This window comes from Myotis nattereri (assembly GCF_964212035.1).
Source record: "Myotis nattereri genome assembly, chromosome: 2".
Classification (NCBI taxonomy): Eukaryota; Metazoa; Chordata; class Mammalia; order Chiroptera; family Vespertilionidae; genus Myotis; species Myotis nattereri.
This window is the reverse complement of record NC_138076.1, coordinates 152338554-152360199: the sequence shown is the minus strand read 5'-3', so window position 1 is coordinate 152360199 and position 21646 is coordinate 152338554. Positions and strand designations below refer to the sequence as shown.

The 21646-nt window shown below is 44.0% G+C and overlaps 1 protein-coding gene across 1 annotated transcript in view; it reads right to left on the bottom strand.

Moving 5' to 3' along the window:
- Positions 1 to 21646, bottom strand: part of GRIP1 (glutamate receptor interacting protein 1) — a 124781-nt gene that overhangs the window by 29726 nt on the left and 73409 nt on the right. The window contains exons 10-12 of the mRNA XM_081082295.1: positions 14600 to 14744; positions 11754 to 11893; positions 11147 to 11341 (exon numbers count right to left, since the gene is read on the bottom strand). Coding sequence (XP_080938421.1) covers positions 11147 to 11341; positions 11754 to 11893; positions 14600 to 14744 — 480 coding nt within the window. The remainder of the gene's footprint in view (positions 1 to 11146; positions 11342 to 11753; positions 11894 to 14599; positions 14745 to 21646) is intronic.

Genomic DNA, 21646 nt, shown 5'->3' with positions numbered 1-21646 from the left:
GGTTTCTTACTGTGTTTAAAAACACTTGATAGCCCAGCAGGTGTGGCTCAGTGGTTGAGCGTCAACCTATCAACCAGGTGGTCATGGTTCAATTCCCAGTCAGTGCACATGCCTGGGTTGCAGGCTTGATCCCCAGCATGGGGCATGCAGGAGGAAGCCCATCAATGATTCTCTCTCACATTGATGTTTCTATCTCTCTCTCCCTCTCCCTTCCTTTTAGAATTCAAGAAAAATAGATTTTTTAAAAACCACACAAACAACAACAACCCCTCCCCCCCGCCCCCACTTAATATAGCAAATAGGCCTCGGCCTATTTTCACATCCTGCTAAATGACCGGACCATGGAAGATGACTGTCTCCATGGCACCCCTGCTTTGTCTTTCTCATTCATGTTCCCTCCACTTGTTAGCTGGCACAGTGCCATCCTCCCTCTTGGCTACAGCGGGAGAAAGCAGGATGTCCAGAAGACAAAGTTCTGATGAAAGGATCTGATCTCAGGAGAGCGGGAGTGCCCACAGCCGCAAGATGGAGCATCCATGATGGAGGGCACCAAGGATTACAAGTCCGCGGAGCCGGGGAAAGATCTACAGTTCAATATCCCATTTTCTTTCCCGGATAACTGCAGGAGTGTGGCTAGCCACCTGGGAAGAAATCTTGCATGATGAATGTGCAGTTTTCTGTCAAAAGTGGTGGATGAAGGGGACACACACGAGTCCCTTCTAGAAGGGGAGTGACCAGCAACACCGAGCCTCTCCCGGCTCCTCTGACAGGCAATCTGTTTCCTCCTTCTGACCAACCAGCCCCCAGGTACAGGAAGTCTCTCTTGTTATGATACAAAAAGTGTTAGGCGAAGCCTGTACTTTCCTCAACCAGCCTAGACCTGCTGAGAGCCGAATGCTGTACGGTGGTGTCCTCCTGGGTAACCCTTTCTGATCAGCACTAGCCCACAGGGCCATTCTCTTCCCCGGGGAAATTCCAACAGGTTTTAAACTGGGCAAATTAACTTTTTAAAATATATTTTTTTATTGAATTCAGAGAGGAAAGGTGAGGGAGGGAGAGATAGAAACATCAATAATGAGAGAGAATGATTGATTGGCTGCCTCTTGCACGCCACCTACTGGGGATCGAGCCCACAACCCAGGCATGTGCCCTTAACTGGAATCAAACCTGGGACCCTTCAGTCTGCAGGCCAATGCTTTATCCACTGAGCCAAATCAGCTAGAGCAAAATAACTCTCTTATTTCCCTCCAGCTGTTGTTTGTAAGTGGGTCTTGGTGAATTGGGCAGGAGGGTAGGATGAGCAGATGTGCAGCATTGTCACTAGACAAACGCCATACTGGCGGGCACATGTATGTACACCAAGAATGCGTTGTCTTTGTAAGCACTATTCAATCATTATTGCATTACAGCTGGGCAGGCATGAAAAGGGGATAAAATTTGAATAGCTTCAAATCAGGTGTAGACCCAGAAGACTGCGGCCTGGTCCACTCTATGCTGGCACAGGACTGAAGTTAGGAAAGTCCTGGGTTCAAATCCCAGCTTTGCTACTTTCTCACCCTGGGGGCCACTTTGCCTCGGGGACAATGACACATGCATCACCAGGCCGGTGTGAGAATGAAGGAGAAGAACATATATGAACACTTATAAAAGTGCCCAGAACACAGTGAGGCTTTCATGAACATAGATGTCCATAACTTTTATTATTTACTATGCCATTCAACTTTTCAAGATCTCAGTTTTCTCATTTTAAAAAGGAGAGCAGCCAAAACCGGTTTGGCTCAGTGGATAGAGCATCGGCCTGCGGACTGAAAGGTCCCAGGTTCGATTCCGGTCAAGGGCATGTACCTGGGTTGCAGGCCCATCCCCAGTGGGAGATGTGCAGGAGGCAGCTGATCGATGTTTCTAACTTTCTATTTCTCTCCCTTCCTCTCTGTAAAAAATCAATAAAATATATTTAAAAAAAAAGAAAAGAAAAGGAGAGCAGGCAAGGAGGAGAGCCTCACCATCACTCATTCAGTACGTGGCCGAGCGTCTCCCAAAGGTCAGGTACTACATGAGGTGCTGAAACGCAAAGACACTCTCCAACTGCGTGGCTTAGAATATGCATGGGAGTGAGAGAAGGAGACACAGTCATAGAAATAAGCATTCTAATAGCACAGAAATGTTATCTCTTTAGTCTGAACACACTGATTGCAAGAATGAAACCTGTTTGGGTGTGGGAATGTGGGTCATGAAAGGTGCCATAGGAAGGTGACATCAAACTTAGAGTTGGAGGATGAGTTGGCCTGTACAGTAGGGGTGCTGGGTAAGACAGTATAAGCCCAGCAGGAAAGGCCGGGGAAGGCACTGTTAGGGTAAACCCTGCTCCCTGCCCTCATGTTCCATCAGTGAGTTTCGGCTTCACCCCCAACGAGTGAGCAGCATTCCAGGAATATTCCAAGAACAGCCCTCTTACTACCTGTACTTCCTCCTCCCCACAGGAGGAGCTGTGGTTACCTAATTGTCGAGTTTTGGAAAAGAGCGCTGGGTATATACACTTGACCCCTCTTGGCTTTCTTTGGATTCATTCTCTCCCACGGCTTTTGCTCTGGGACATAACAAAACAGGGTCCCACTCTTGGGCTCTCTGAGCTCAGAGGGGGCAGGGAGACCAAGACCATGCCATTAGCTGACCTGGCCATCAAAACATCCATTTTCTCTCTTTATTCTTAGTCCTGGAATACCAGTTTGGGGATGGACATATTACTGCTCAGGATAAGACTATATCTCCTAGCCTTTCTTGAAGTTGGGCTAACTCTGTAGAACAGTCTGGCCAATGATATCTAAGTGGAACTTCTGGAAGGTTCATTACAACGCTCTGTCCTGCTGCCTAGAATGTCGATGAAATGGCTGGAGCCCCAGTAACCATCTTGGACCCTGTGATGGGCCCTTGAGCCCAAACCTAAGGGTGGAAGCTGGGGCGCTAAGCTTGGTAGAGAATATATACTCAAGAACATGGATGCTGTGAATTTTACACCAGCTCTGAAATGCTTACTTCTTTACAATCTAAGATACTAATGTTAGAATTTTAAGTTCTGTTCAGCTGAACCAATTTCAGCTGATGTGCTGGGTCATGGTTTGCTTTGTAGACTGACTTTCCCCTCATGTCAGTCTCAGTGACTAGACTTGGGTTGGGGGTAGGAAAATAACCATCCTAATTCTGGCTGTGCAGCCAATCCAGCTTTCCTAGAAAAAATAAAATAAAAAAGTTACTTTAATCCGTAGCTGACTCCAATTTCTATTTTTCAACTGTTTGCAACTGATACAGGAAGAGGTGGATTATTACATCAAAACACCTAGAGCTATGAAGGTCCCGAAGACTACAGCTTGCTTAGCGAGCTCTGAGATGTTCAGGATGTGTGCAGTGAAGATATTGCAATGAACTGTCAGGAGGTGAAATTGATAAAATAGTTGAAGGACTTTGTAGTTTATTTTATATATATATTTCAGAGAGGCAGAGAGAGAGGGCGAGAGAGAAAGAAACATCACAATGAGAGTGAATCATTGATCAGCTGCCTCCTGCACGCCTTACATTGGGGATCAAGCCTGAAACCTAGGCATGTGCCCTGACCAGGAATTGAACCATGACCTCTTGGTTCATAGGTTGATGCTCAACTGCTGAGCCATACTCCCCGTGCAGGACTCTGTGCTTAAGCTAAGGACCTTTAACTTTATCCTAAAATAATAGAGAACCACAAAAAGAGTTTTTCTTAAAGGGAGTGGTAATATTAGATTTAGTTTTCTAGGAATCATTGATAGCAATATGGAGTGGTAAGATACTCAGAGTAGGTGACGAGGAAGTAAATATTTCAGGCCTAATGAAAGTTTACAACAAAGACAGTGGCCATGCAGACACAAGAGATGTTAAGTTAGTAGGAGGTAGGAAGATGCCTGGTCCTGCTGATACCATGGGCTACCTGCCTTCTCCAGGCTCTTTACTGCAGCGGGAGAAAAGCAACCCTGTGTCTTGTTTAAATACCAACATTTTGGTTTTCTTTTTTTTGGAGGGGAATTCAACTCCTAACTGATGCAGGTGGATGATGTTATTATGACTTAAAATAGGTGGGAATTAAGTTCCTGTAGAGGCCAGCTGGTTGCCTTGGTTGAGAAAAAGTTAGCAGGCCCTGAGAAATATTCCTTTACACCAGGAATCAAAGTTAAAATTCAAAGAAGAACTGGAATAAATGAGGCAGCCCAGGTGTGGGAAGAATCAACTGCCAGAAATATAGACTTCATTTTAACTGAATGATAGTACAAATGCATAAAATTAAAATATAAGCATGACATTGGAAACTAGATTTTAACTTCAAAATTGATAAAAGAAACACATTGAAAGATAGCAGTTCTAAAATTTATTTCCTAGGTAATTAGTCTTTTTATTTAAAATGAAAAACCTTTTTTCTTTTTTCTTTCCTTCTCTCCTCCCTCCCATTTTTCCTTTTCTTTCCTTCTTTCCCTCTTTCTCTCTCTCTTTCCCTTCCTTTCACATCTAGGTTTTCATATCTGGTTTTATACTTTGTATCATAATGTTAGGTATGTTATGGACTAATTGTATTCCTCCAAAATTCATTTGTTGAAGCCCTCACTCCCAATGTGACTATATTTGCAGACAGAGCCTTTAAAAAGACAATTAAGTTAAATGGGGTCATAAGGGTGGGGCCATAGTCCAATCTGATTGGGGTCCTTATAAGAAGAAGAAATGTAGACACATGCACACCAGGGATGCTCACACACAGAAGAAAAGCCATGTGAGGACCAATGAGAAGATGGCCATTTGCAAACCAAGAACAGAGATGCCTCAGGAGAAACCAACCCAACTGACATATATTTTTGTTGTTGTTGCTAATCCTCACCTGAAGATATTTTTTCCATTGGTTTTTAGAGAGAGTGGAAGGGAGGGAGGGAGAGAGAGAGAGAGAGAGAGAGAGAGAGAGAGAGAGAGAGAGAGAGACATTGATTGGTTGCCTCCTGCGCGTGCCACTCAGTCTGTGGTATTCTGTTATAGCAGCCCAAGCACATTAATACAAGGTAAGAGATTCAGTCTAAATTCCTTTCACTGAAAGTAATGTTAAGTTTTATTCATTTGCTTAATGGAAAATAGTTCTTCACAAATGTAGGTACTTCTGAAAGTTGATGGACTCTTGGTAATGACACTTATTTTTAGGATAACCATACCTCAGATATTTGTAAAATTCTGACACTCCAATATTAGGCAATTGTTTTTCAGTACCACAGTGTTGTGCAGATTAATATCGTCCATTTAGCTCTGAATTATCACTCAATATTAATTTAGAAAAGTGAGCTAAACAAAGACTCATGTTCATAAGGTTTGAAATTGGAGAATGGTTTTGGAATTCAATCTTCAACTCTATAATTTAGGACTGTAGCTCCTGCCGTTGCTTCATTTTTGGAGCCAATTTTAGTCTAGCAAAGCAAGTCAGATAATTCCCTGCCAAATTGTTTCCTAAAGACCCAATTTTGTTAAAAATGAGAAAAATCAAATCATATGTTTGTGTAACTACTTGTAATTGTTCCTGCCAAGAACTGTGTAAGGTGTCTGGATGAGACTGCGGTTTGAAAATGGCAGAGCTGCTCTCCCTTCTCTCAGAAATCACCTCAAATCAAAAAGGGATGGAAAAAAAAAATAGAACGTGAACTCCATCTTTGGAAAAACTAGAATTTCAAACCATTATATACCAGAGATGTTACCAAATTCTGTGAAAGTCAAACAGGGTATGGGGGGTTCTGTTAAGAAGCCAAGAGGAGACACCTGTGGCCAGAGGTTTTAGCGAAGGCCCGTCCTCCAAACCAGGGACCAAACGAAGCTTTGTTGGGAGCTCTAAGGACTGCACAGACTGGTGGCAGGAAGTGTCATGACACTAGGGAAAGCTGGGGAGCTGGGCTGAAAGACAACACCTACGCATGTGCCAGATGCTGCAGGAAGCCAGCTAGTAGTGAGGCGGGCTAGCAGAGAGGGCTTCTGCATTGCTGGCCGTCTGCAGTTGCACTCATCACAGATACTGGGAACAGGGTAAGTTTTGCTAGCCTGTAGCACAGCTTGGGCTCTTCTGTCTCAAAACCTCTTGCAAATTTCCAAATCAGTAGGAAATCATCTCATTCAAAGATGAGCAATAATTTAAAAGAAATTGGTATACCAAGTTGACGAGAGAGAGAGAATACTCATGAGAAAATGGCTGCCAGAGAGCAAATGATAAATATAACCAAATATATCATCTCAAAATTTAAAAATTACAAACTGAAGCCATCATCTCTCTAAGAGATCAAAGCAGAGATATAAGAGGGCCAGGAAAACTGGGCAAAGCAAGGCAATAGTAGCAGTGAAACATAAGCTTGTAGAGCCCAGAAAAGAAGTGGAAGAGGGAAAAAAAGTCGTCCCCCCCCCCCCGCTCCCCCCCCCCCCCCCCCCCCGCCGCCACGTGGGGAAAATACTGCTGAGTGTCTGGCTATGTGCTACTCTCTGTGTGGATCAGGTTGTGTCCCCTAACCACATTAAAGGACAGTTGGATCTCTAGCTGTACATGTTGGTGTCTGTTATTAGTCATCACCATCTTTATGAGATGAGAACTACAAGGAAGCATGGAAACAAATGAATAATGCACCCAATTCAAGTCATAAACAGAAAAAAAACCTCTAAGAAGAACACAATAAAGTTAATCAAATTAAAAGCAAAAATTTATTTTAAAAAACCAGAGTGGAACTAATAAGTAAATGCAAGAGTCAGTTCTTTGGGGGAAAATACTAAATAAAAACAAACCATTACCAATATAATCAGAGTGAAAAAACCATAAATACACCAAATATGGAACAATATTGAGGATATAATTCTAGAAACCTAGAATATAAAAAGAATTAAACAAGAGATTACTTAATTGTATGCAAATACATATGAAAACCAGGATAAAACAATTTTTTCCCCGAGAGAATACAAATGATAAAAATGGCCTCTAGAGGGTTCAGCAATCCTACTTCTGAGTATATATCCGAAATAAATGAAATTGGTATCTTGAAAAAATCTATTCACTCCCATGTCATTATAGCATTATTCATAATAGTCAAGATATGGAAACAACCTAAGTGTTTGTCAGATGAATGGATTAAAAAAAAAAGAAGAAGTAAAACTCATAGGAACCCAGAGGAGAATGTGGCTGCCTGGGGCTGGGGAAGGAGAGAAATAGAGAGATAGAGAGATGTAGGTCTAAGGATAAGGTGAATAACTTCTGGGGATTTAATATACAGCATGGCGACTATAGTTAATGATACTATTTTGTAATATTCTTTAAATTTGCTGAGAAAGCCGATGTCAAGTATTCTCACCACACACGCACACAAATGGTAACTATGGGAGGTAATGGATATGCCAACCAACTCGATGGTGGTAATCATTTCACTATATATATACATACATACATATATATGTATATGTAAAATCACCACGTTGCACATTTTAAATATATGCAATCTTGTCAATTTTACATCAATAAAGCTGAAAAAAGGAACTCAGAAGAAATATCTAAAGATATGATAAGGCAGAAATGTAACTACCTGAGTTGAGAGTCAAGAATTACAGACATCACAAGACCCTTACTGTCTATGAGAATGACAGAGTCCAGGCACCAACAAATCTCCTCTTGTATTGACTGACCTTTGCTAAATCCAAGGAAAGCAACCCTAAGGTTTTCTCAGAGTTAGAAGGAGGGATCAATAAGACAAGGGGGGCAAAAGCATATGATTTTGATAAGGCAGAAGGGCATGAATATAGAGCATGGGGACTGGAAGAAGCTGGCCCAGAGGCTGACTAGAAAAAGTTTGCATCCTAGCTACACTCTAGAATCGAGAGTCATCATTATGAGACTTCCTTGAACACACTCCTTCTTTCTCTACCAGCTTTGATTACTCCATCCTTTCCCCCTTTTCATTGGCTACGTAATGCTTTGCACTGTTGGTTGGTTAATTGCCTGGCCCTTCAGCTGGGTAACCTCTTCCATGAGAACAAGGGCCACATCTCCTTTGCCCAACATTGTATGCCCCCTATACTGACCTTACGCTGTGCCAGCCATGAATGGGGCAGGCTTGACATTTTGGACAAAAGCAGGTAACAATAAGGAATGTAGCTGCAGAGATACAGGAATCAATGGAGGTGCAACATCCTATTGGAAATGGGGCAACTAATGTAGACTTACAGGTGCAGTGAGAATGTGCAATCTTTCTAGGAAATGGTAGAGCAGCTGAGAGGCCAGAGGGACAGGTGGGAGAGACAATCTACATCTCACAACATGATAGTTAACTGTGAAAAAAGGATGGTTCCATGCCTTGCTTTAGAAAAGTGAATCCAGTGGTCGGCAAACAGCTGCTCGGCAAACCGTGGCTTGCGAGCCACATGCGGCTCTTTGGCCCCTTGAGTGTGGCTCTTCCACAAAATACCGACTTCTGAGCATGGGCCGTGAAGTTTTAATCGCACTGTACATGCGTGCCCGCACGCGGTTTGCCGACCACGGGTTAACCCAATATCAGAAGTAAAAGGGGGAAAAAACCACAGACTTTGAGTTCTTGGTAAAGAGTAAGCTCAAAATGAGTGACAGATGGGATGTGACCATCAAAATTCTTAAAGCGAGAGAGGCGGCACTGATAGGTTCTACAGTCTTCAGCGATAAAAGTGAAAGCCTGGAACTGCTCCGGGCTGTCAGATGATTGCCTGACTTCCTTTCTGGGTGCTACACTTTAATAAGGATGGAGTTAAATCTGAACATGTTCAGAAGAGAGGCCCCAGGATGATAAAGATACTCAAAAGTAAGCTGCGCAAGGAACAGTTGGAGGAACTGGGGCTATGTTGCTTAGAGAAGGAAAGCCTGGAAAGAGGCATGATAACGGGCTTTGAGAATCTGAAGGGCTGTCAGCTGCAAGAGGCTTGTCTAGTTCCGAATGACCTCGAGGGCAGAACTAGCACTGATCGGGTTTTCACTCAGTGCAGCTGAGGACTCGGAGACAGAGCTACGTTCGCGGAGAAGGGAGAGCAGTGAGGGAGCCCCTGTCTCTGGGGTGCTCCGGCCCCAGCCCAGGCAGTGTGGTTCCGCAGCGAGGCTGGCCTTGCACCCAGGGCTGCACTCGATGTCAGAGAGCTGACTTCTACATTCTCTCCCAACACTGAAATCCGGCGAGCAACGAGCCTTTTCACTTCTCTGTTCGTGGTGGGAATCACTTGAGATTAATTTTGTGAAAGTGCTTTGGAAACACTAAAGTGCTTTATAGATAGAAGGTCTTGTGACTATTTTCTCATCACCTTGTAAGACTTCAATTCTGTTCCGATTGCCACTTTCTCTACTTATCTCTAATTTCTCTTCAACCTCATAAAGATTTCTACTTGATAAATGCCAAATGTAATAGTATTGTGACTACTATTCCCTGTCTAGGATTTCAAATGTTCAAAGTGCTTTGTAAATAATAAATGATTCTTCATTTTTCACTAATGAGGCGAAGGCCCTCTATTGAGTATGCTGCTCGTGGTGCTGATCCTGCGGTGTAAAGGGACGGGGTAGCTGAATTATTACACACCCACCTTGTGGGGTGGAATTCATTAAAGTCGGTAGCATGCTCACAACATGTGGTGTAACAAAACAGTCTCCACAGTAATAAGCGATCAACAAACAAACACAGCAATAAATCAACCTCAGAGCCCACACTGACACAACTTGGCTTCTGCTCTCTGTCAGAGTGACCTCTGGTGGCCCACGAACTCTCAGACAATGAGAACACCTGTTTGGGTGGCATAGCTTACTTGTTACAAAGCATTACGACTTAGAAAAATTAACTGCCAGACACATAAATTCCCAAATCTATTTTGGGGCGTTCACAATTCTTTCCCCACCAAACTCTAATATCATCTCTAATAAGCAACGACTTGAGAGCCCTAAAATATTTATTTTCCTTTTTCTCCAAGGGACTTAGCAGAGAGTGACACAGGCAAAGGCAAGTGGGGAGAAGAAAACCAGGGAGAGAGCAAACTGGATGTAAGCGCTCTTAAAAGGTTAACCAAATTACACAGCAACCCTCACACCCAAACGTGTGTTCTCAAAACTGTTCATCTATTTCATCCTCTGGCTGACGGACACCCAGAGCAGAAAGGGGATTCGGAGCTGAAGTTTATACAAGGCAGCGCAGAGAAGGTAAGCCTCAGATAAGGTGAAGTACAAAGAATTTTTGGATACACTTCTCTTTTGATGCTATGTACCATTGGGAGGGAAACAGATTTTTTTAAAAAAAATATATTTTATTGATTTTTTATAGAGAGGAAGGGAGAGGGATAGAGAGATAGAAACACTGATGAGAGAGAAACATCAATCAGCTGCCTCCTGCATACCTCCTACTGGGGATGTGCCCGCAACCAAGGTACATGCCCTTGACCGGAATCGAACCTGGGACCCTTCAGTCTGCAGGCCGATGCTCTATCCACTGAGCCAAACTGGTTAGGGCCAGATTTTTAAAAGAAGCTTTTTAGTTCATATTCTATATTCAGTCTAACACATTCTGTGTTTACTTTCTGTTCGTGAGTTTTAACTTTTAATGTAGGTTATACTTGTTCACATGATGATGTCTGCGAAGAGAACTCTATTAAATATTTTCATATGTTATAATTACAACTCTCTAATAATGAGTATTTGGGGAAATCCCTACATGTTGTTTTTAAAAGTCAGAGGAGGCAGGAATAAATAGATCATTGGCTAATCTCTCATGCTCCTTGTCAGCACCCCAATCCATCTTTGCCGACAAGGTAAGACCATGGGGCTATCTTCAGTGAACCGTTCTGTTGCAGGGTTACCCTCATAATTAATTGATGCAGGAAGGACACGCTCCGGATGGAAGACTTGAACCTCGGCGGGTCTAATGGGGGGCCTGCTAGTGTTTGATAAATGTTCATGATTTATCAGCATTAAGGAGGAGGCAATGCGGGGACACTATAGCCGTGTGTTCAGTACGGTCACATTGACGCAGACATAAGTGAAAGGTGTTCTTTTCGTGGGGCAGAAGGTGGACCCTTGAGAAACATGGGCTTCAACAATGACACTGCCTCTTTCCTCAGGCCCAGGACATACCTTGATTCCCGTAGCTGGCGTCGATTCCAGAGCCATCCCACGAGTCCACAGCACTGTCCACACTGGGCACGGTGGACGGGTACATGTCGGAGAGTTTGCCCGGCTTCTGTGCTGGCGAGTCCTCCTCCTCCATGCCTCCCAGGTCACCCAAGTGGCTGGGAATGGGGAATTTCTTGGGACTTGACGCTGACTGAGCTTTAAAGACAGGAAAGAAGTTTAAGCATCAGGGTAAATTTAAAAGCATTTTTATTGCTTTTTAAAAATATTTTTATTGATTTCACAGAGAGGAAGGGAGAGGGAGAGAGATATAGAAACATCAATGGTGAGAATCATCAATCGGTTGCCTCCTATACGCCCCCTACTGGGGATTGAGCCCACAATCTGGGCATGTGCTCTGATCAGGAATCCAACCAGCAACCGTTTGGTGCATGGACGACACCCAGTCAACTGAGCTACACCAGCCGGGGCCATACAAATTTAAATAAAAAGATAAACATTCCCTGGCTAGAGAGTCATTTTCCTAGAAATGCACACAGAGACATTTGCCCATTCTTTTTGGGAAGGAAAGGCACTGGAAATTCTTAACTGTGGCTCTCAACCCACTCACCATCTGTCTGTTTCTTAATTTTCAAGGTGACAGTCTCTCCCGCCATTTGTAGCAAGTGGATGGCCTCACTCAGGGGCTTCCCTTTCAAGCTGCTGCTGTTGATGGCCAGGATCCGGTCTCCGATGTGGATCGCGCCGGTTCTGGAACACCCAGGAGCAACAGGAAAATAGAAATAATCCCTGTGTGCTACTCAATATAGATTCCCGGCCATACTTTATATATTCATAATAATAAAGACTTGGCAAGGGTCTCTAGAAACCACGTCTAGCTTTCTCCCGGGCAACGTTACAAGACAACTGCATCTGTTGTGAATTACTTTTTAGTTTCGAATAAAATTAGAAAAATTGTTTTAATTAGTAGTTAAAGTGAACTTGTATGCTTTTTAATTCCAAGAAAGCAGAGTCATTTGGTAACCCTCTTAAAAATCCCAAGGAAACGAACAAGATTGGACAATGAATGTAGCGATGTTTAGCACGGGGCATTCCTTCTTCCTACAGATTTAAAAATGTTGAACATACTCATTCTCCCAGCTCACCAGAAGTGAGGTTTAGAGAGATGGGGACACACCCCGGACGCTGGTGTGGCTGGGCCCCCTGCTGGTGATTCAAAGGAAACGAAAAAGGCTGATCTTGGGAATCAATTGCTGTACAATGGAAACACCTCCTGGGAAATGTGTCGTTAGGCGATTTCCTTGTCTTGGAAACATCATAGAGTGTACCTAACACGAACCTAGATGGTGTAGCCTACCACACACCTAGGCTGTATGGTACAGCCTATTGCTCCAGACTACAGCCTTGCACAGCATGTTACTGTACAAAACAACTCGACATCAAATCAAGGCCAAGGGAAAATGATGCAACCAAGAGACTCAGTGAATACGAGATGTATGAGGATGCTGCCAGCATAACTCAATGTACTGTTTTACAACAAACATTTTTATATAAGTAGAAAAAGTACACTCTAAAATAACAACAAAAAGCATAGTATACTACACACATAAACTGGTAGCACAGTCAGTAATAATCAAGTATTATGTACTGTGCATAACTGTATGTGCTATACTTTCATAAGGTTGGCTGTGCAGATTTGTTTACACCAGTGTCATCACAAACACGTGAGCAATGCGTTGTGATGTCACATTTGGACAGCTATGATGTCGTTGGGTGTAGGAACTTTTCAGCTCTGTCATAATCATATGAGACCACTGTGTACGTGTGGTCATCATTATGTAGCACATGACTGTGGGACTATGTTTGAATCCAACTCTGCCACCACCAGCTGTGGGACCTCGGGACCCTATGTTAATCTCTGGGTGTCAGTTTCCTCATCACTACATGGGGGCAATCATCTTACTGGGAAGCCCTGAAGATTAAATAGGAAGCTGTATGTATAGGGTGTGGCACACTATTTGAAACGTGGAAATAAAAAATTAATTTATTGATCAATAAACTAATAAACCGATGGCCTTTCTTCTTCCCATGCTCACCCAATTCTGAACTCGCAGGTTGGAATGTATAGTCCTCATGCTCAGCATATCTATCTTCGCTTGGGAGCACTGGGTGGGGAAGGAGTAGACCCACAGCAGGAAGCTCAGGGATAGTGGAAAAACCCAGATCTCTCTGTGCTGAAGGCTGCGGAGAGGGAATCCATGCGCTGGCCTCCCGTGCCCTGCTCACTAACTGCAGCGAGGGAATGGGTCAGCCCAGTGCCCAGGGCTGCTTGTGACTGAGCGCTCTGACCACAGCTGGCTCTGGGGCAGTGGGCAGCTGTGCTGGGAAGCAGAGGAGACACTGGGTCGTGCAGGTTAGCGGGGGGTAGGGGGGCGCTGCTTAACAAGTCCACCAATGCATCAACTCTCAAAGAATTCTTCCCCCTGAAAAAAAAAATCACTTCATTCTCTCATGAGGAATCTCCAGATTATGAAAGATCTGTGTTGTAAGCCATACAACACTGGACCAGTAGCTTGCTAAAGCAGAGAAACAGTAATCTTTTCTCATTTGCTCCCTAACAGAGATACCTAGAACAGGAGGACGCCTGAAGAATACCATGTTACAGGTGTCTCTGTTAATATCAGGTTATGAAATTCTAACAGGGTGATCCGTTTGAGCGGCCTCAGGGCCCTCGCCTGACAGATGAAAATGTGGGATGAGATGATTTCTAAGGTTCCTCGCAGCTCCACAGCTCTGCAATGCTACGTCTCTATTCTGTTGTCCTCCAGTGTCAGCATGAATGATGTGCGTGCGTTTCTGAGCCGGGTTACAGGAGGCCAGAACTGGCTGTGATGCCTGGACCATCCCCCACAACAGGTCTCAGGAAGATGCAGTTTAGCAGGGGGCTGGGATGTGTGCTCATGAAAACAAATTGCCAAGGGAACATTCCAAATTGCAAGATATCATTAAGATGCTGCACTTTGCTTCCCGAAATCTTTGAGGATACAGCCTGTGCCATCCTCTCCTGAAAAACAGCAGCTGAGGCCATGCCTGTCAGGGGAGAGGCTCAGCGGACGTTTGCTGAATTGAGTTGGACAAGCCTCTTAACCTCCCTGAACTTCAGCCTCCTTCTCTCAAAATGGACAGGCTATAAATCTACCTCCAGTCAATTGTGGTCCGTTTATACATTTCTAGAGACTAATATCAATGCTCAGCCCCTGGCACCTTTCACCGCCAGTAAGATGCCCCTCAGAGTCAGGTCGGAGCAATGCCCAAGAGCTCTCAAAGCTCTACAGTCGATCTTGGAACAAACCCACAGAAAACCCACACAGGGGAGGGGAGCACGTGTGTATGCGGCTGTGAGGAAGGAAACCCATCTTGGACCCAGGTAACTGGAGCAGTGCCTTCACATTGTACCTTTCAGCTAATCCCCCTTTAGTGAGGCTTGAAATGATTATAGGATCGAATGGCTCTTCAGTTCCTGAAATCGTGATGCCGAGGGGCCCCCCGTAGCGCTTCAGCTCCACAGTGTAAATAATTGCCCCGGAACTTTCTTGCTCATCTGCAATAAATGGCAAGGAGTCATAATTGGTTTCTTTGAAAAAAAAAAAAAAAAAGCAAAGTAATAAGACAAATATATTCAGACATAAAACAAGAAATTCAGAACATCGGCACCAGCACATTATGTCGAAGAAAATAATTATTTGGAGAAGTAGCATTTCCTTCGTAGGATATCACATTCTAACAGGGAACATCCTAATGACTTATGCTTTAAACCAGAAGAGAGCCACCAGGTGCCCTGCAGTCCCTGCACGTGTGCGCATGCCTTGCATGGTGCTGGCCCAGCATTTTGTGAGTGTGCCATAGATACCAGTGGAAGGAACACACGGCTGAGGAGGCAATTAGGGAGGAGAGAGTCGTGCAGTGACAAAGAGATCAGGCCAAGCGATTCCTATTTTCAGGCTTTACAGCCAGCTAACTTTCAACACAGAAAAGTCGACTTTACTCAGGGTTGGAGCAAGCTTTAACTTATGTGCCTGGTTAAGTGGGGCTTGGAGAGGTTGGTTGGCCTGGAAATCTAGAATCCCTTACATATCATCCCACCGACTGTGTCTTCCAACGTACATCCTGTTGATGAACTCGTGGATATGAAAACAGGTTTGAATGATTACCTCTCCTCTGTTTTTGAATCAAAAGCTGTGTTAGGTTATGTTTCGGTAGCATACACCCGGGTGTCACACTGTCATACATTTATTTTGGCTGTTTTACATTAGCACAAGGGAAGACATCTGTGAACGGGTCTGCCTAAAGCCTCGGTCTGAAAGATGTCTTGAGGTGCCTTCAGCATCAGTGGGTGTTTTGACTGTGTCAGGCTTGCAAATACAAAACCTGTTTCGTATTTGCTGGTGGCATGGTAAAGATTTTGAGCATTTCTTGTTTTATTCCTTGGGCCTCAGGGGGCTGTGCCTGGTTAAGGAGCTATTTCATTTCTGTACCCAAGGACGCAATGAAATGGTCTGGAAGCTACTTTAACAAAACAGTCAGCTTTTACAGTCAGACTGTGTCATGGCGAAGCATTAACGCAGTCACACATCTACCTATCTGTCTGTATCTATCCATGGCCATGAAAATCAGGCAAAATGGAAACATTAAGTGAATATTTAATGATATTAAAATTTTTTGCCAATATTTTAAACTGTGGTATTTAATTATATATCTTAGAAGTCTTAAATTAGGGTGGGAGTATAGACCCGCAAGATTGATCATAAGTTACCACCTGTTAATGCTAGGTGACGTATGATGGTTTATGACACCATTTTTCTCTATTTTTAAATATTTGAAGTTTATATAATAACATTTAAAATGTAATAAAATGTTATTTTATTAAATGATATTTAATACATTTGTAATAAATATTTAATTTAATAATATTTAACTTAATAAAAACATTAATTCCCTCAGAAAACTCTGTGATGCCTTGAGTAAACTGACATTAATTAGTTTGGTTTGCTCATCTTCACAGACTGTGGTGGCGGCCCATTTGCCCACCAGGCGAGGTCCCAGCGCATCCCACTGCCACCTGCGCTAGAGGAGGCAGACATCTCAGCTCTGCCCCGGGTTTCATAACAGTGGTTTCTTCCACATGTTTTCCTGATAGGGACCCTCTCCCTCGCATTGATTTTCACCGGTGCTGCCAGCCTATAATTCCCTTTCCGTTCTTCCTGGAATATTTCAAAGGCATAAATCTGAATGTCACTCTCTTACTTGACGCTTTTCATTGGTTCCCCGATTCCTTAAGAATAAAATACAACCCCTTTCTGTGCCCCAGCTGAGCTGGGGTCGCCATGTCTCCAGAGGGCCACCCCCTTCCCATTCCAGCCCAGCCTCCTACTTTCTTCCTCACCGAGTTTCTGTAAAAGCACTTCCCTGACGCCTTTAACCTTGCACATGCCACTCCCTGGGCACAAACACCTTTCTCTCCTGGAGAACTCCTACTGGGGCCTCAGCACTGGGCGCAGATGTCTTGTCTTTCAGGAGGGCTTCCCGGCTCCCCCGCAGGAGCTCCAGGCCTTTCCTGGGAGAGCCCGCACTCCTGTGCACTCTCCTAGTGCTTCTCACCTTTTAATTTTAATTCTTGCCTCTGCCCCGCGACAAGGAGAGAAATTAAATTAAAATTCTTCGTAAGGAGAAAAATAGGAAGGGCTAAGATTCACTCAGGTAGGGCTGAGCTGTGGAGGGCTACTCACCACTGTGATGTAACATCTCCGGTTCCTAACTCTCTGAGATGAGAACCAATTTTTGCCCCCACCCACTGAGAAGGCACGCGCTCTAGCCAGTCCTGTTCACTAGATGTTTAATTATCTCTCTCCTTGCCTCTTCCATTAGAATAAGATCACCTTGAAAACAAGATTTTCATCTTCGTATCCCCAGAGCCTAGATCTAGGACCCCAAGGCTGCTGCAGTAGATGCCTGAACAGATGAGCGAAGATGAATGAATGTTCACGTCACCAGCTCCAAGGGAAGAGAGCTCTGGGAGCCACCCTCCCAGCTACTCCAAGGCCTAGTTTCCTTTTCCAAAGTGATGTAAACCCAACCTGGCTCCTGCCACGTGTGAGGGTAAGACCGGGGCTGCCTCTGTGGGAACAGCAGACCTGGAGCATCCTCCCCTCACAGTCCCGAGAGTGGCTGCGCCAGCTCCAGGCTGCACGTCCAGGCCCATCTGCCGCCTAGGGCTGGAGCTCAACTGGCACGTGCATGGCTCTGCAGTTGAGGAGCTGGCAGGAATGCCCGTGATTCTCAGGCCATTTTGGAGGTGGAAGCCCTCCAAGTCACTCTCTCCTCCAGGCTGCTCCAGCGTAGAAAGCAGCAACTGGAGGGTTTAAGGAACAGAAACTTTCTGAAAAGGAAAAATGCAGGATCACCAGTAAGTTGCTACGGGAGCCTAACCAGATGTTAATGATATTATAAGCAGCTTTTACATCACAACAGAAGGCTTACAACTATCAGTGAAAGACATGACAGGGGGCCAGCCTCCTTGTTTGTTCTGCTTGGCTCTAGTTAAGAAAATGAATGGGACCACGGAACAGATGCGGAATTGCAGCATTAATTATCAGCAACGTTGTTTTTGGGCTTCTCGAGTGCCTCCTGTTTAACAGAATGAGCGCTCTCTGGCGTGAATCCATAACGGCAGCTGCTCCTGTGGCCGAATAGGAGGCTTGGATTTGGGGGAGAGCCTTCGGAATGCCTAACTGTACAGGCCAATCAGAGTTCATTTTAAACTAAAAGAGTATGGCCACCTTTCTTGGAGGGGGACAGCCTGAGTAAATGAACCATTTAGAACAGCTTCCTTACTGTGGTGTGATCTCTGCAGACCCCTAGAAATGATTGGAGACAGATTTGGAAGCCTCCATTAACCTCTTCCTACAGTTCCTCCAAATTCTCTACTGTTTTGCTTCAAGGTTCCTTCTCAGATCACCAAACTCTTGCATCTGCGTTTCTAGTGAATCTAGATGCAACCAAGGCAAAGCAATAGATTTTATTTCAAGAGGGTTATTTGCATCTTTGGGGACCTGGGGATTGGGTAACAGCCATTGTTTTGGAGCCTGGGACCCAGGCAGGAATGGTTTGGCTCTACTTAATTTATGTTTCTGTGGTAATGAAAGAAAACAAGTGCAAAGGCTCCTGAAGGCAGAATGGTCTTGAATATAGAGGGAGGGAAATGCCTATAATCAAGTGTTCCAAAGATCGAGCCATTGTAAAATGAAGCTAAAATTAGCTTTAGTAACACCCTAATAATGACTGTTGATCATTAGCATTCATTGGGCCTTATTAAGTGCCAAACATTATTGCTGAGCACTTCAATTTATTACTTCCTTTGATCCTAAGACAGCCAGGCGAAGTAGGCAGTAAATGGACATTTACAGATGAGGAAACTGATGCTCAGAGAAGTTAATTTCCCGTTTCCCAGTGTGTCAGTTGGGAAGCCAATCTAGTGTTTTGTTTTTTTTAATTTTATTGATTTTTTACAGAGAGGAAGGGAGAAGGATAGAGAGTTAGAAACATCCATGAGAGAGAAACATCGATCAGCTGCCTCCTGCACACCCCCTACTGGGGATGTGCCTGCAGCCAAGGTACATGCCTTTGACCGGAATCGAACCTGGGACCCTCCAGTCCCCAGGCAAATGCTCTATCCAGTGAGCCAAACCAGCTAGGGTCAATCTAGTGTTCTTATTCATTTTCTTCTTCAGCTTCTCCCAGAAAGGAATAGAAACAGTTAATTTAGATGCTCTCAAATGTCTCATTCAATATTCTAGTAAATGATTGCAACTGGTGGTCACTGACCAAACACTATGGCCTCACTCTCCTGCGATAAGCCCTCCGCACTGGCTTCTGGGGTAAGTTCAAATGTCTTAACATGGTTCAGAAGGACCATGATGATTGGCTTTAGGAGAGCTTTCTCCTCTCCTACTGCCGAGTCCTTATGCATCGTTTTTGCTTCAGCCACGTCTGGTACTAAGATGTGCCATGCTCTCTGGCCTCCTGCTTGGTTCATACTCTTCCTCTGGTTGATTCTAACAATACCTCCCAGACAATGTCAAGACAGAGATTGTTCGAAGCATTCCTTGAGCTCTCCAGGCATTAGGGCTGCCTGTACATTCTGCTAACATTTTCTGCACACCCTTAGAACATGCATCATGTTGTTAATTATTGATTTTCTTCTGTTTCTCTTATAAGGAGGTGACTGATATAAGGGCAAGCAGGGACTGTGTCCTTTTTAATCTAATTGGCAGTCCCTGGCATAGTAGATTCCACCTCATAGACACTAAATAAATTGCGTGACTGAATGAAAAACAAAGACTTAATGTTTGAGAATAGTTCTGCCATCTCCCTGGGTAAGGTGCAAGGCAGAGCAATGAAACCAGTGAAGCTGGAAAATATGCTCAATAAGCATATCCTAATTATCATCATGTTAGGTATAGAGATTATACCTAACATGAGATTATAGCGGGAAAGGTCTAAAGGGGGAAAATGAGCTGATGGAAAGCAACGATTCATGTTTCTGAAACTCCTCCCAATGTGCCTGCTCAGTTTGGCTTTGGAACTGGAGCATTGCCAACCGGGAGCTCCAAATACTGACCAAATACTATGGCCTCACTCTCCTGTATATTCCTCTGTCTTGGCTTTTTTGCTCTGCAAGGAAGGTAGCTGAGACCTGCTTCGCTTGGCAAATCGTGCAAAGTGGGGTTCTCCACGGGGCCTTGCCTCTTCTCTAGGACAGAACCGAGTGTTGCTGGAGGCTTTATCCCTCCAAAAGGAAAGTGCAATCGAAGCATGCTTGTAAGGAGAGGAATGCAAATGTTGGCACAAAAAGCAGTTGCTTGGGAAATAACAAGTAGAAACCTATGCATATTTTAAAATGTTGGTTATATATTTGGACAGAATCGTCCTTACCAGCTGTGCAAATTGGCTGTAACTACCAATTTGTTTTGACTTTGAGTAGGAATCGGCAACACATTGCCTGACATAACCATGAACTCTAGGTCTAGATGGTTTCATTACAGGTGACTCCAGAACTTGCATAATAACTCATTATTGGTTTGGATGAAATTAGAAACAGTAGAAGCTCTCTTAACCAAGCTCCAATCACCCAATTGACTAGACTACTTGTGGCTCTGCATTCTCCGCGAGATTCCTGACGGATGCCATGGACTGCTGCGGATTAGTAGGTCTCCCTCCCTAGTGCCCCATGTACTTCTGCTCCTGCTACCTCTTGAGTTATAAGTTTGAAATTTTAGAGTCAATTACATTTATCCCCAAGCCTGTTTTATCCAAGTTTTACTTGTTATTGTAACTATGTAATTTAATGAATCTTACATAATATATAAAATATGAGTATAGTGGTTCTATGAAAATAAAATCAAATGCTTTGGGAAGATTCTATAAAAGGGGTTCATTAAGCAAACATGAACATATACTTATTAATTATATAGAGGAAAAATTCAAAAACATTTGGGAAAATAAAAATCTAGATGGAGCAAGCATTCTGATTGCATTGAATTTTTAAAATTCTCACCATATTAAAACAAATGAACAAAAAAAATCTAAAAGTGGAAATCATAAATCGATTATCATTGGTATAGTTTGGGCAAACAAACAGGCAACAAGACATGTAACTATAATCTGCAGAATATTCTTAGGAAAGGCCTTGACTTCACTGGTAAGACTGGCAAAATTTTAAATTAAACATTTATATTATGGATATACTAGAGGCCTGGTGCACAAATTCGTGCATGGGTGGGGTCCCTTGGCCTGGTCAGCCATCGGGGCTGACTGGTGCCGCGGGAGGTTGAAGGGGGGATGGGGGGTGGGAGACCACGGGAGGTTGGCCAGCAGGGGAGATGGGGAGGGGCTGCTGGAGATTGGCTGTCTGGCCCTGATCAGGGCCAACCAGGACTAGACAGCGGAGGGGGGCGGGGGTGGAGTGGCTGCGGGAGGTTGGCCAGGGGAGGGGACACGGAAGGTTGGCTGTGGGAGCATACTGACCACCAGGGGGCAGCTCCTGGGTTGAGCATCTGCCTGTGGTGGTCAGTGCATGTCATAGCGACCGGTCGACTGGTCATTCTCTCGTTTGGTCGTTCAGTCACTTAGGCTTTTATATATATAGATATATTTTCCATAATTCCCCACATTTTGCTGACTCTTTCAATTAATGGACTTTTCCCAATAAGCTCTGGTTCTTATCATAATTAGATAAAAGGGCTTCTACTGCAGGGCTACTCGGAGTGTGGTCCTTGGACCATAGCAGCATAAGGAGGAAGTTTGCTGGAAATGCAGAATCTCAGGGCCCCATTTGGGAGCAATGCCCAAGAACTGTGTTTCTTTAAAAAAATAATTTTTAATTTTCCTATTACAGTTGACATACAATATTATATTAGTTTCAGTTATACAACATAGCGATTAGAC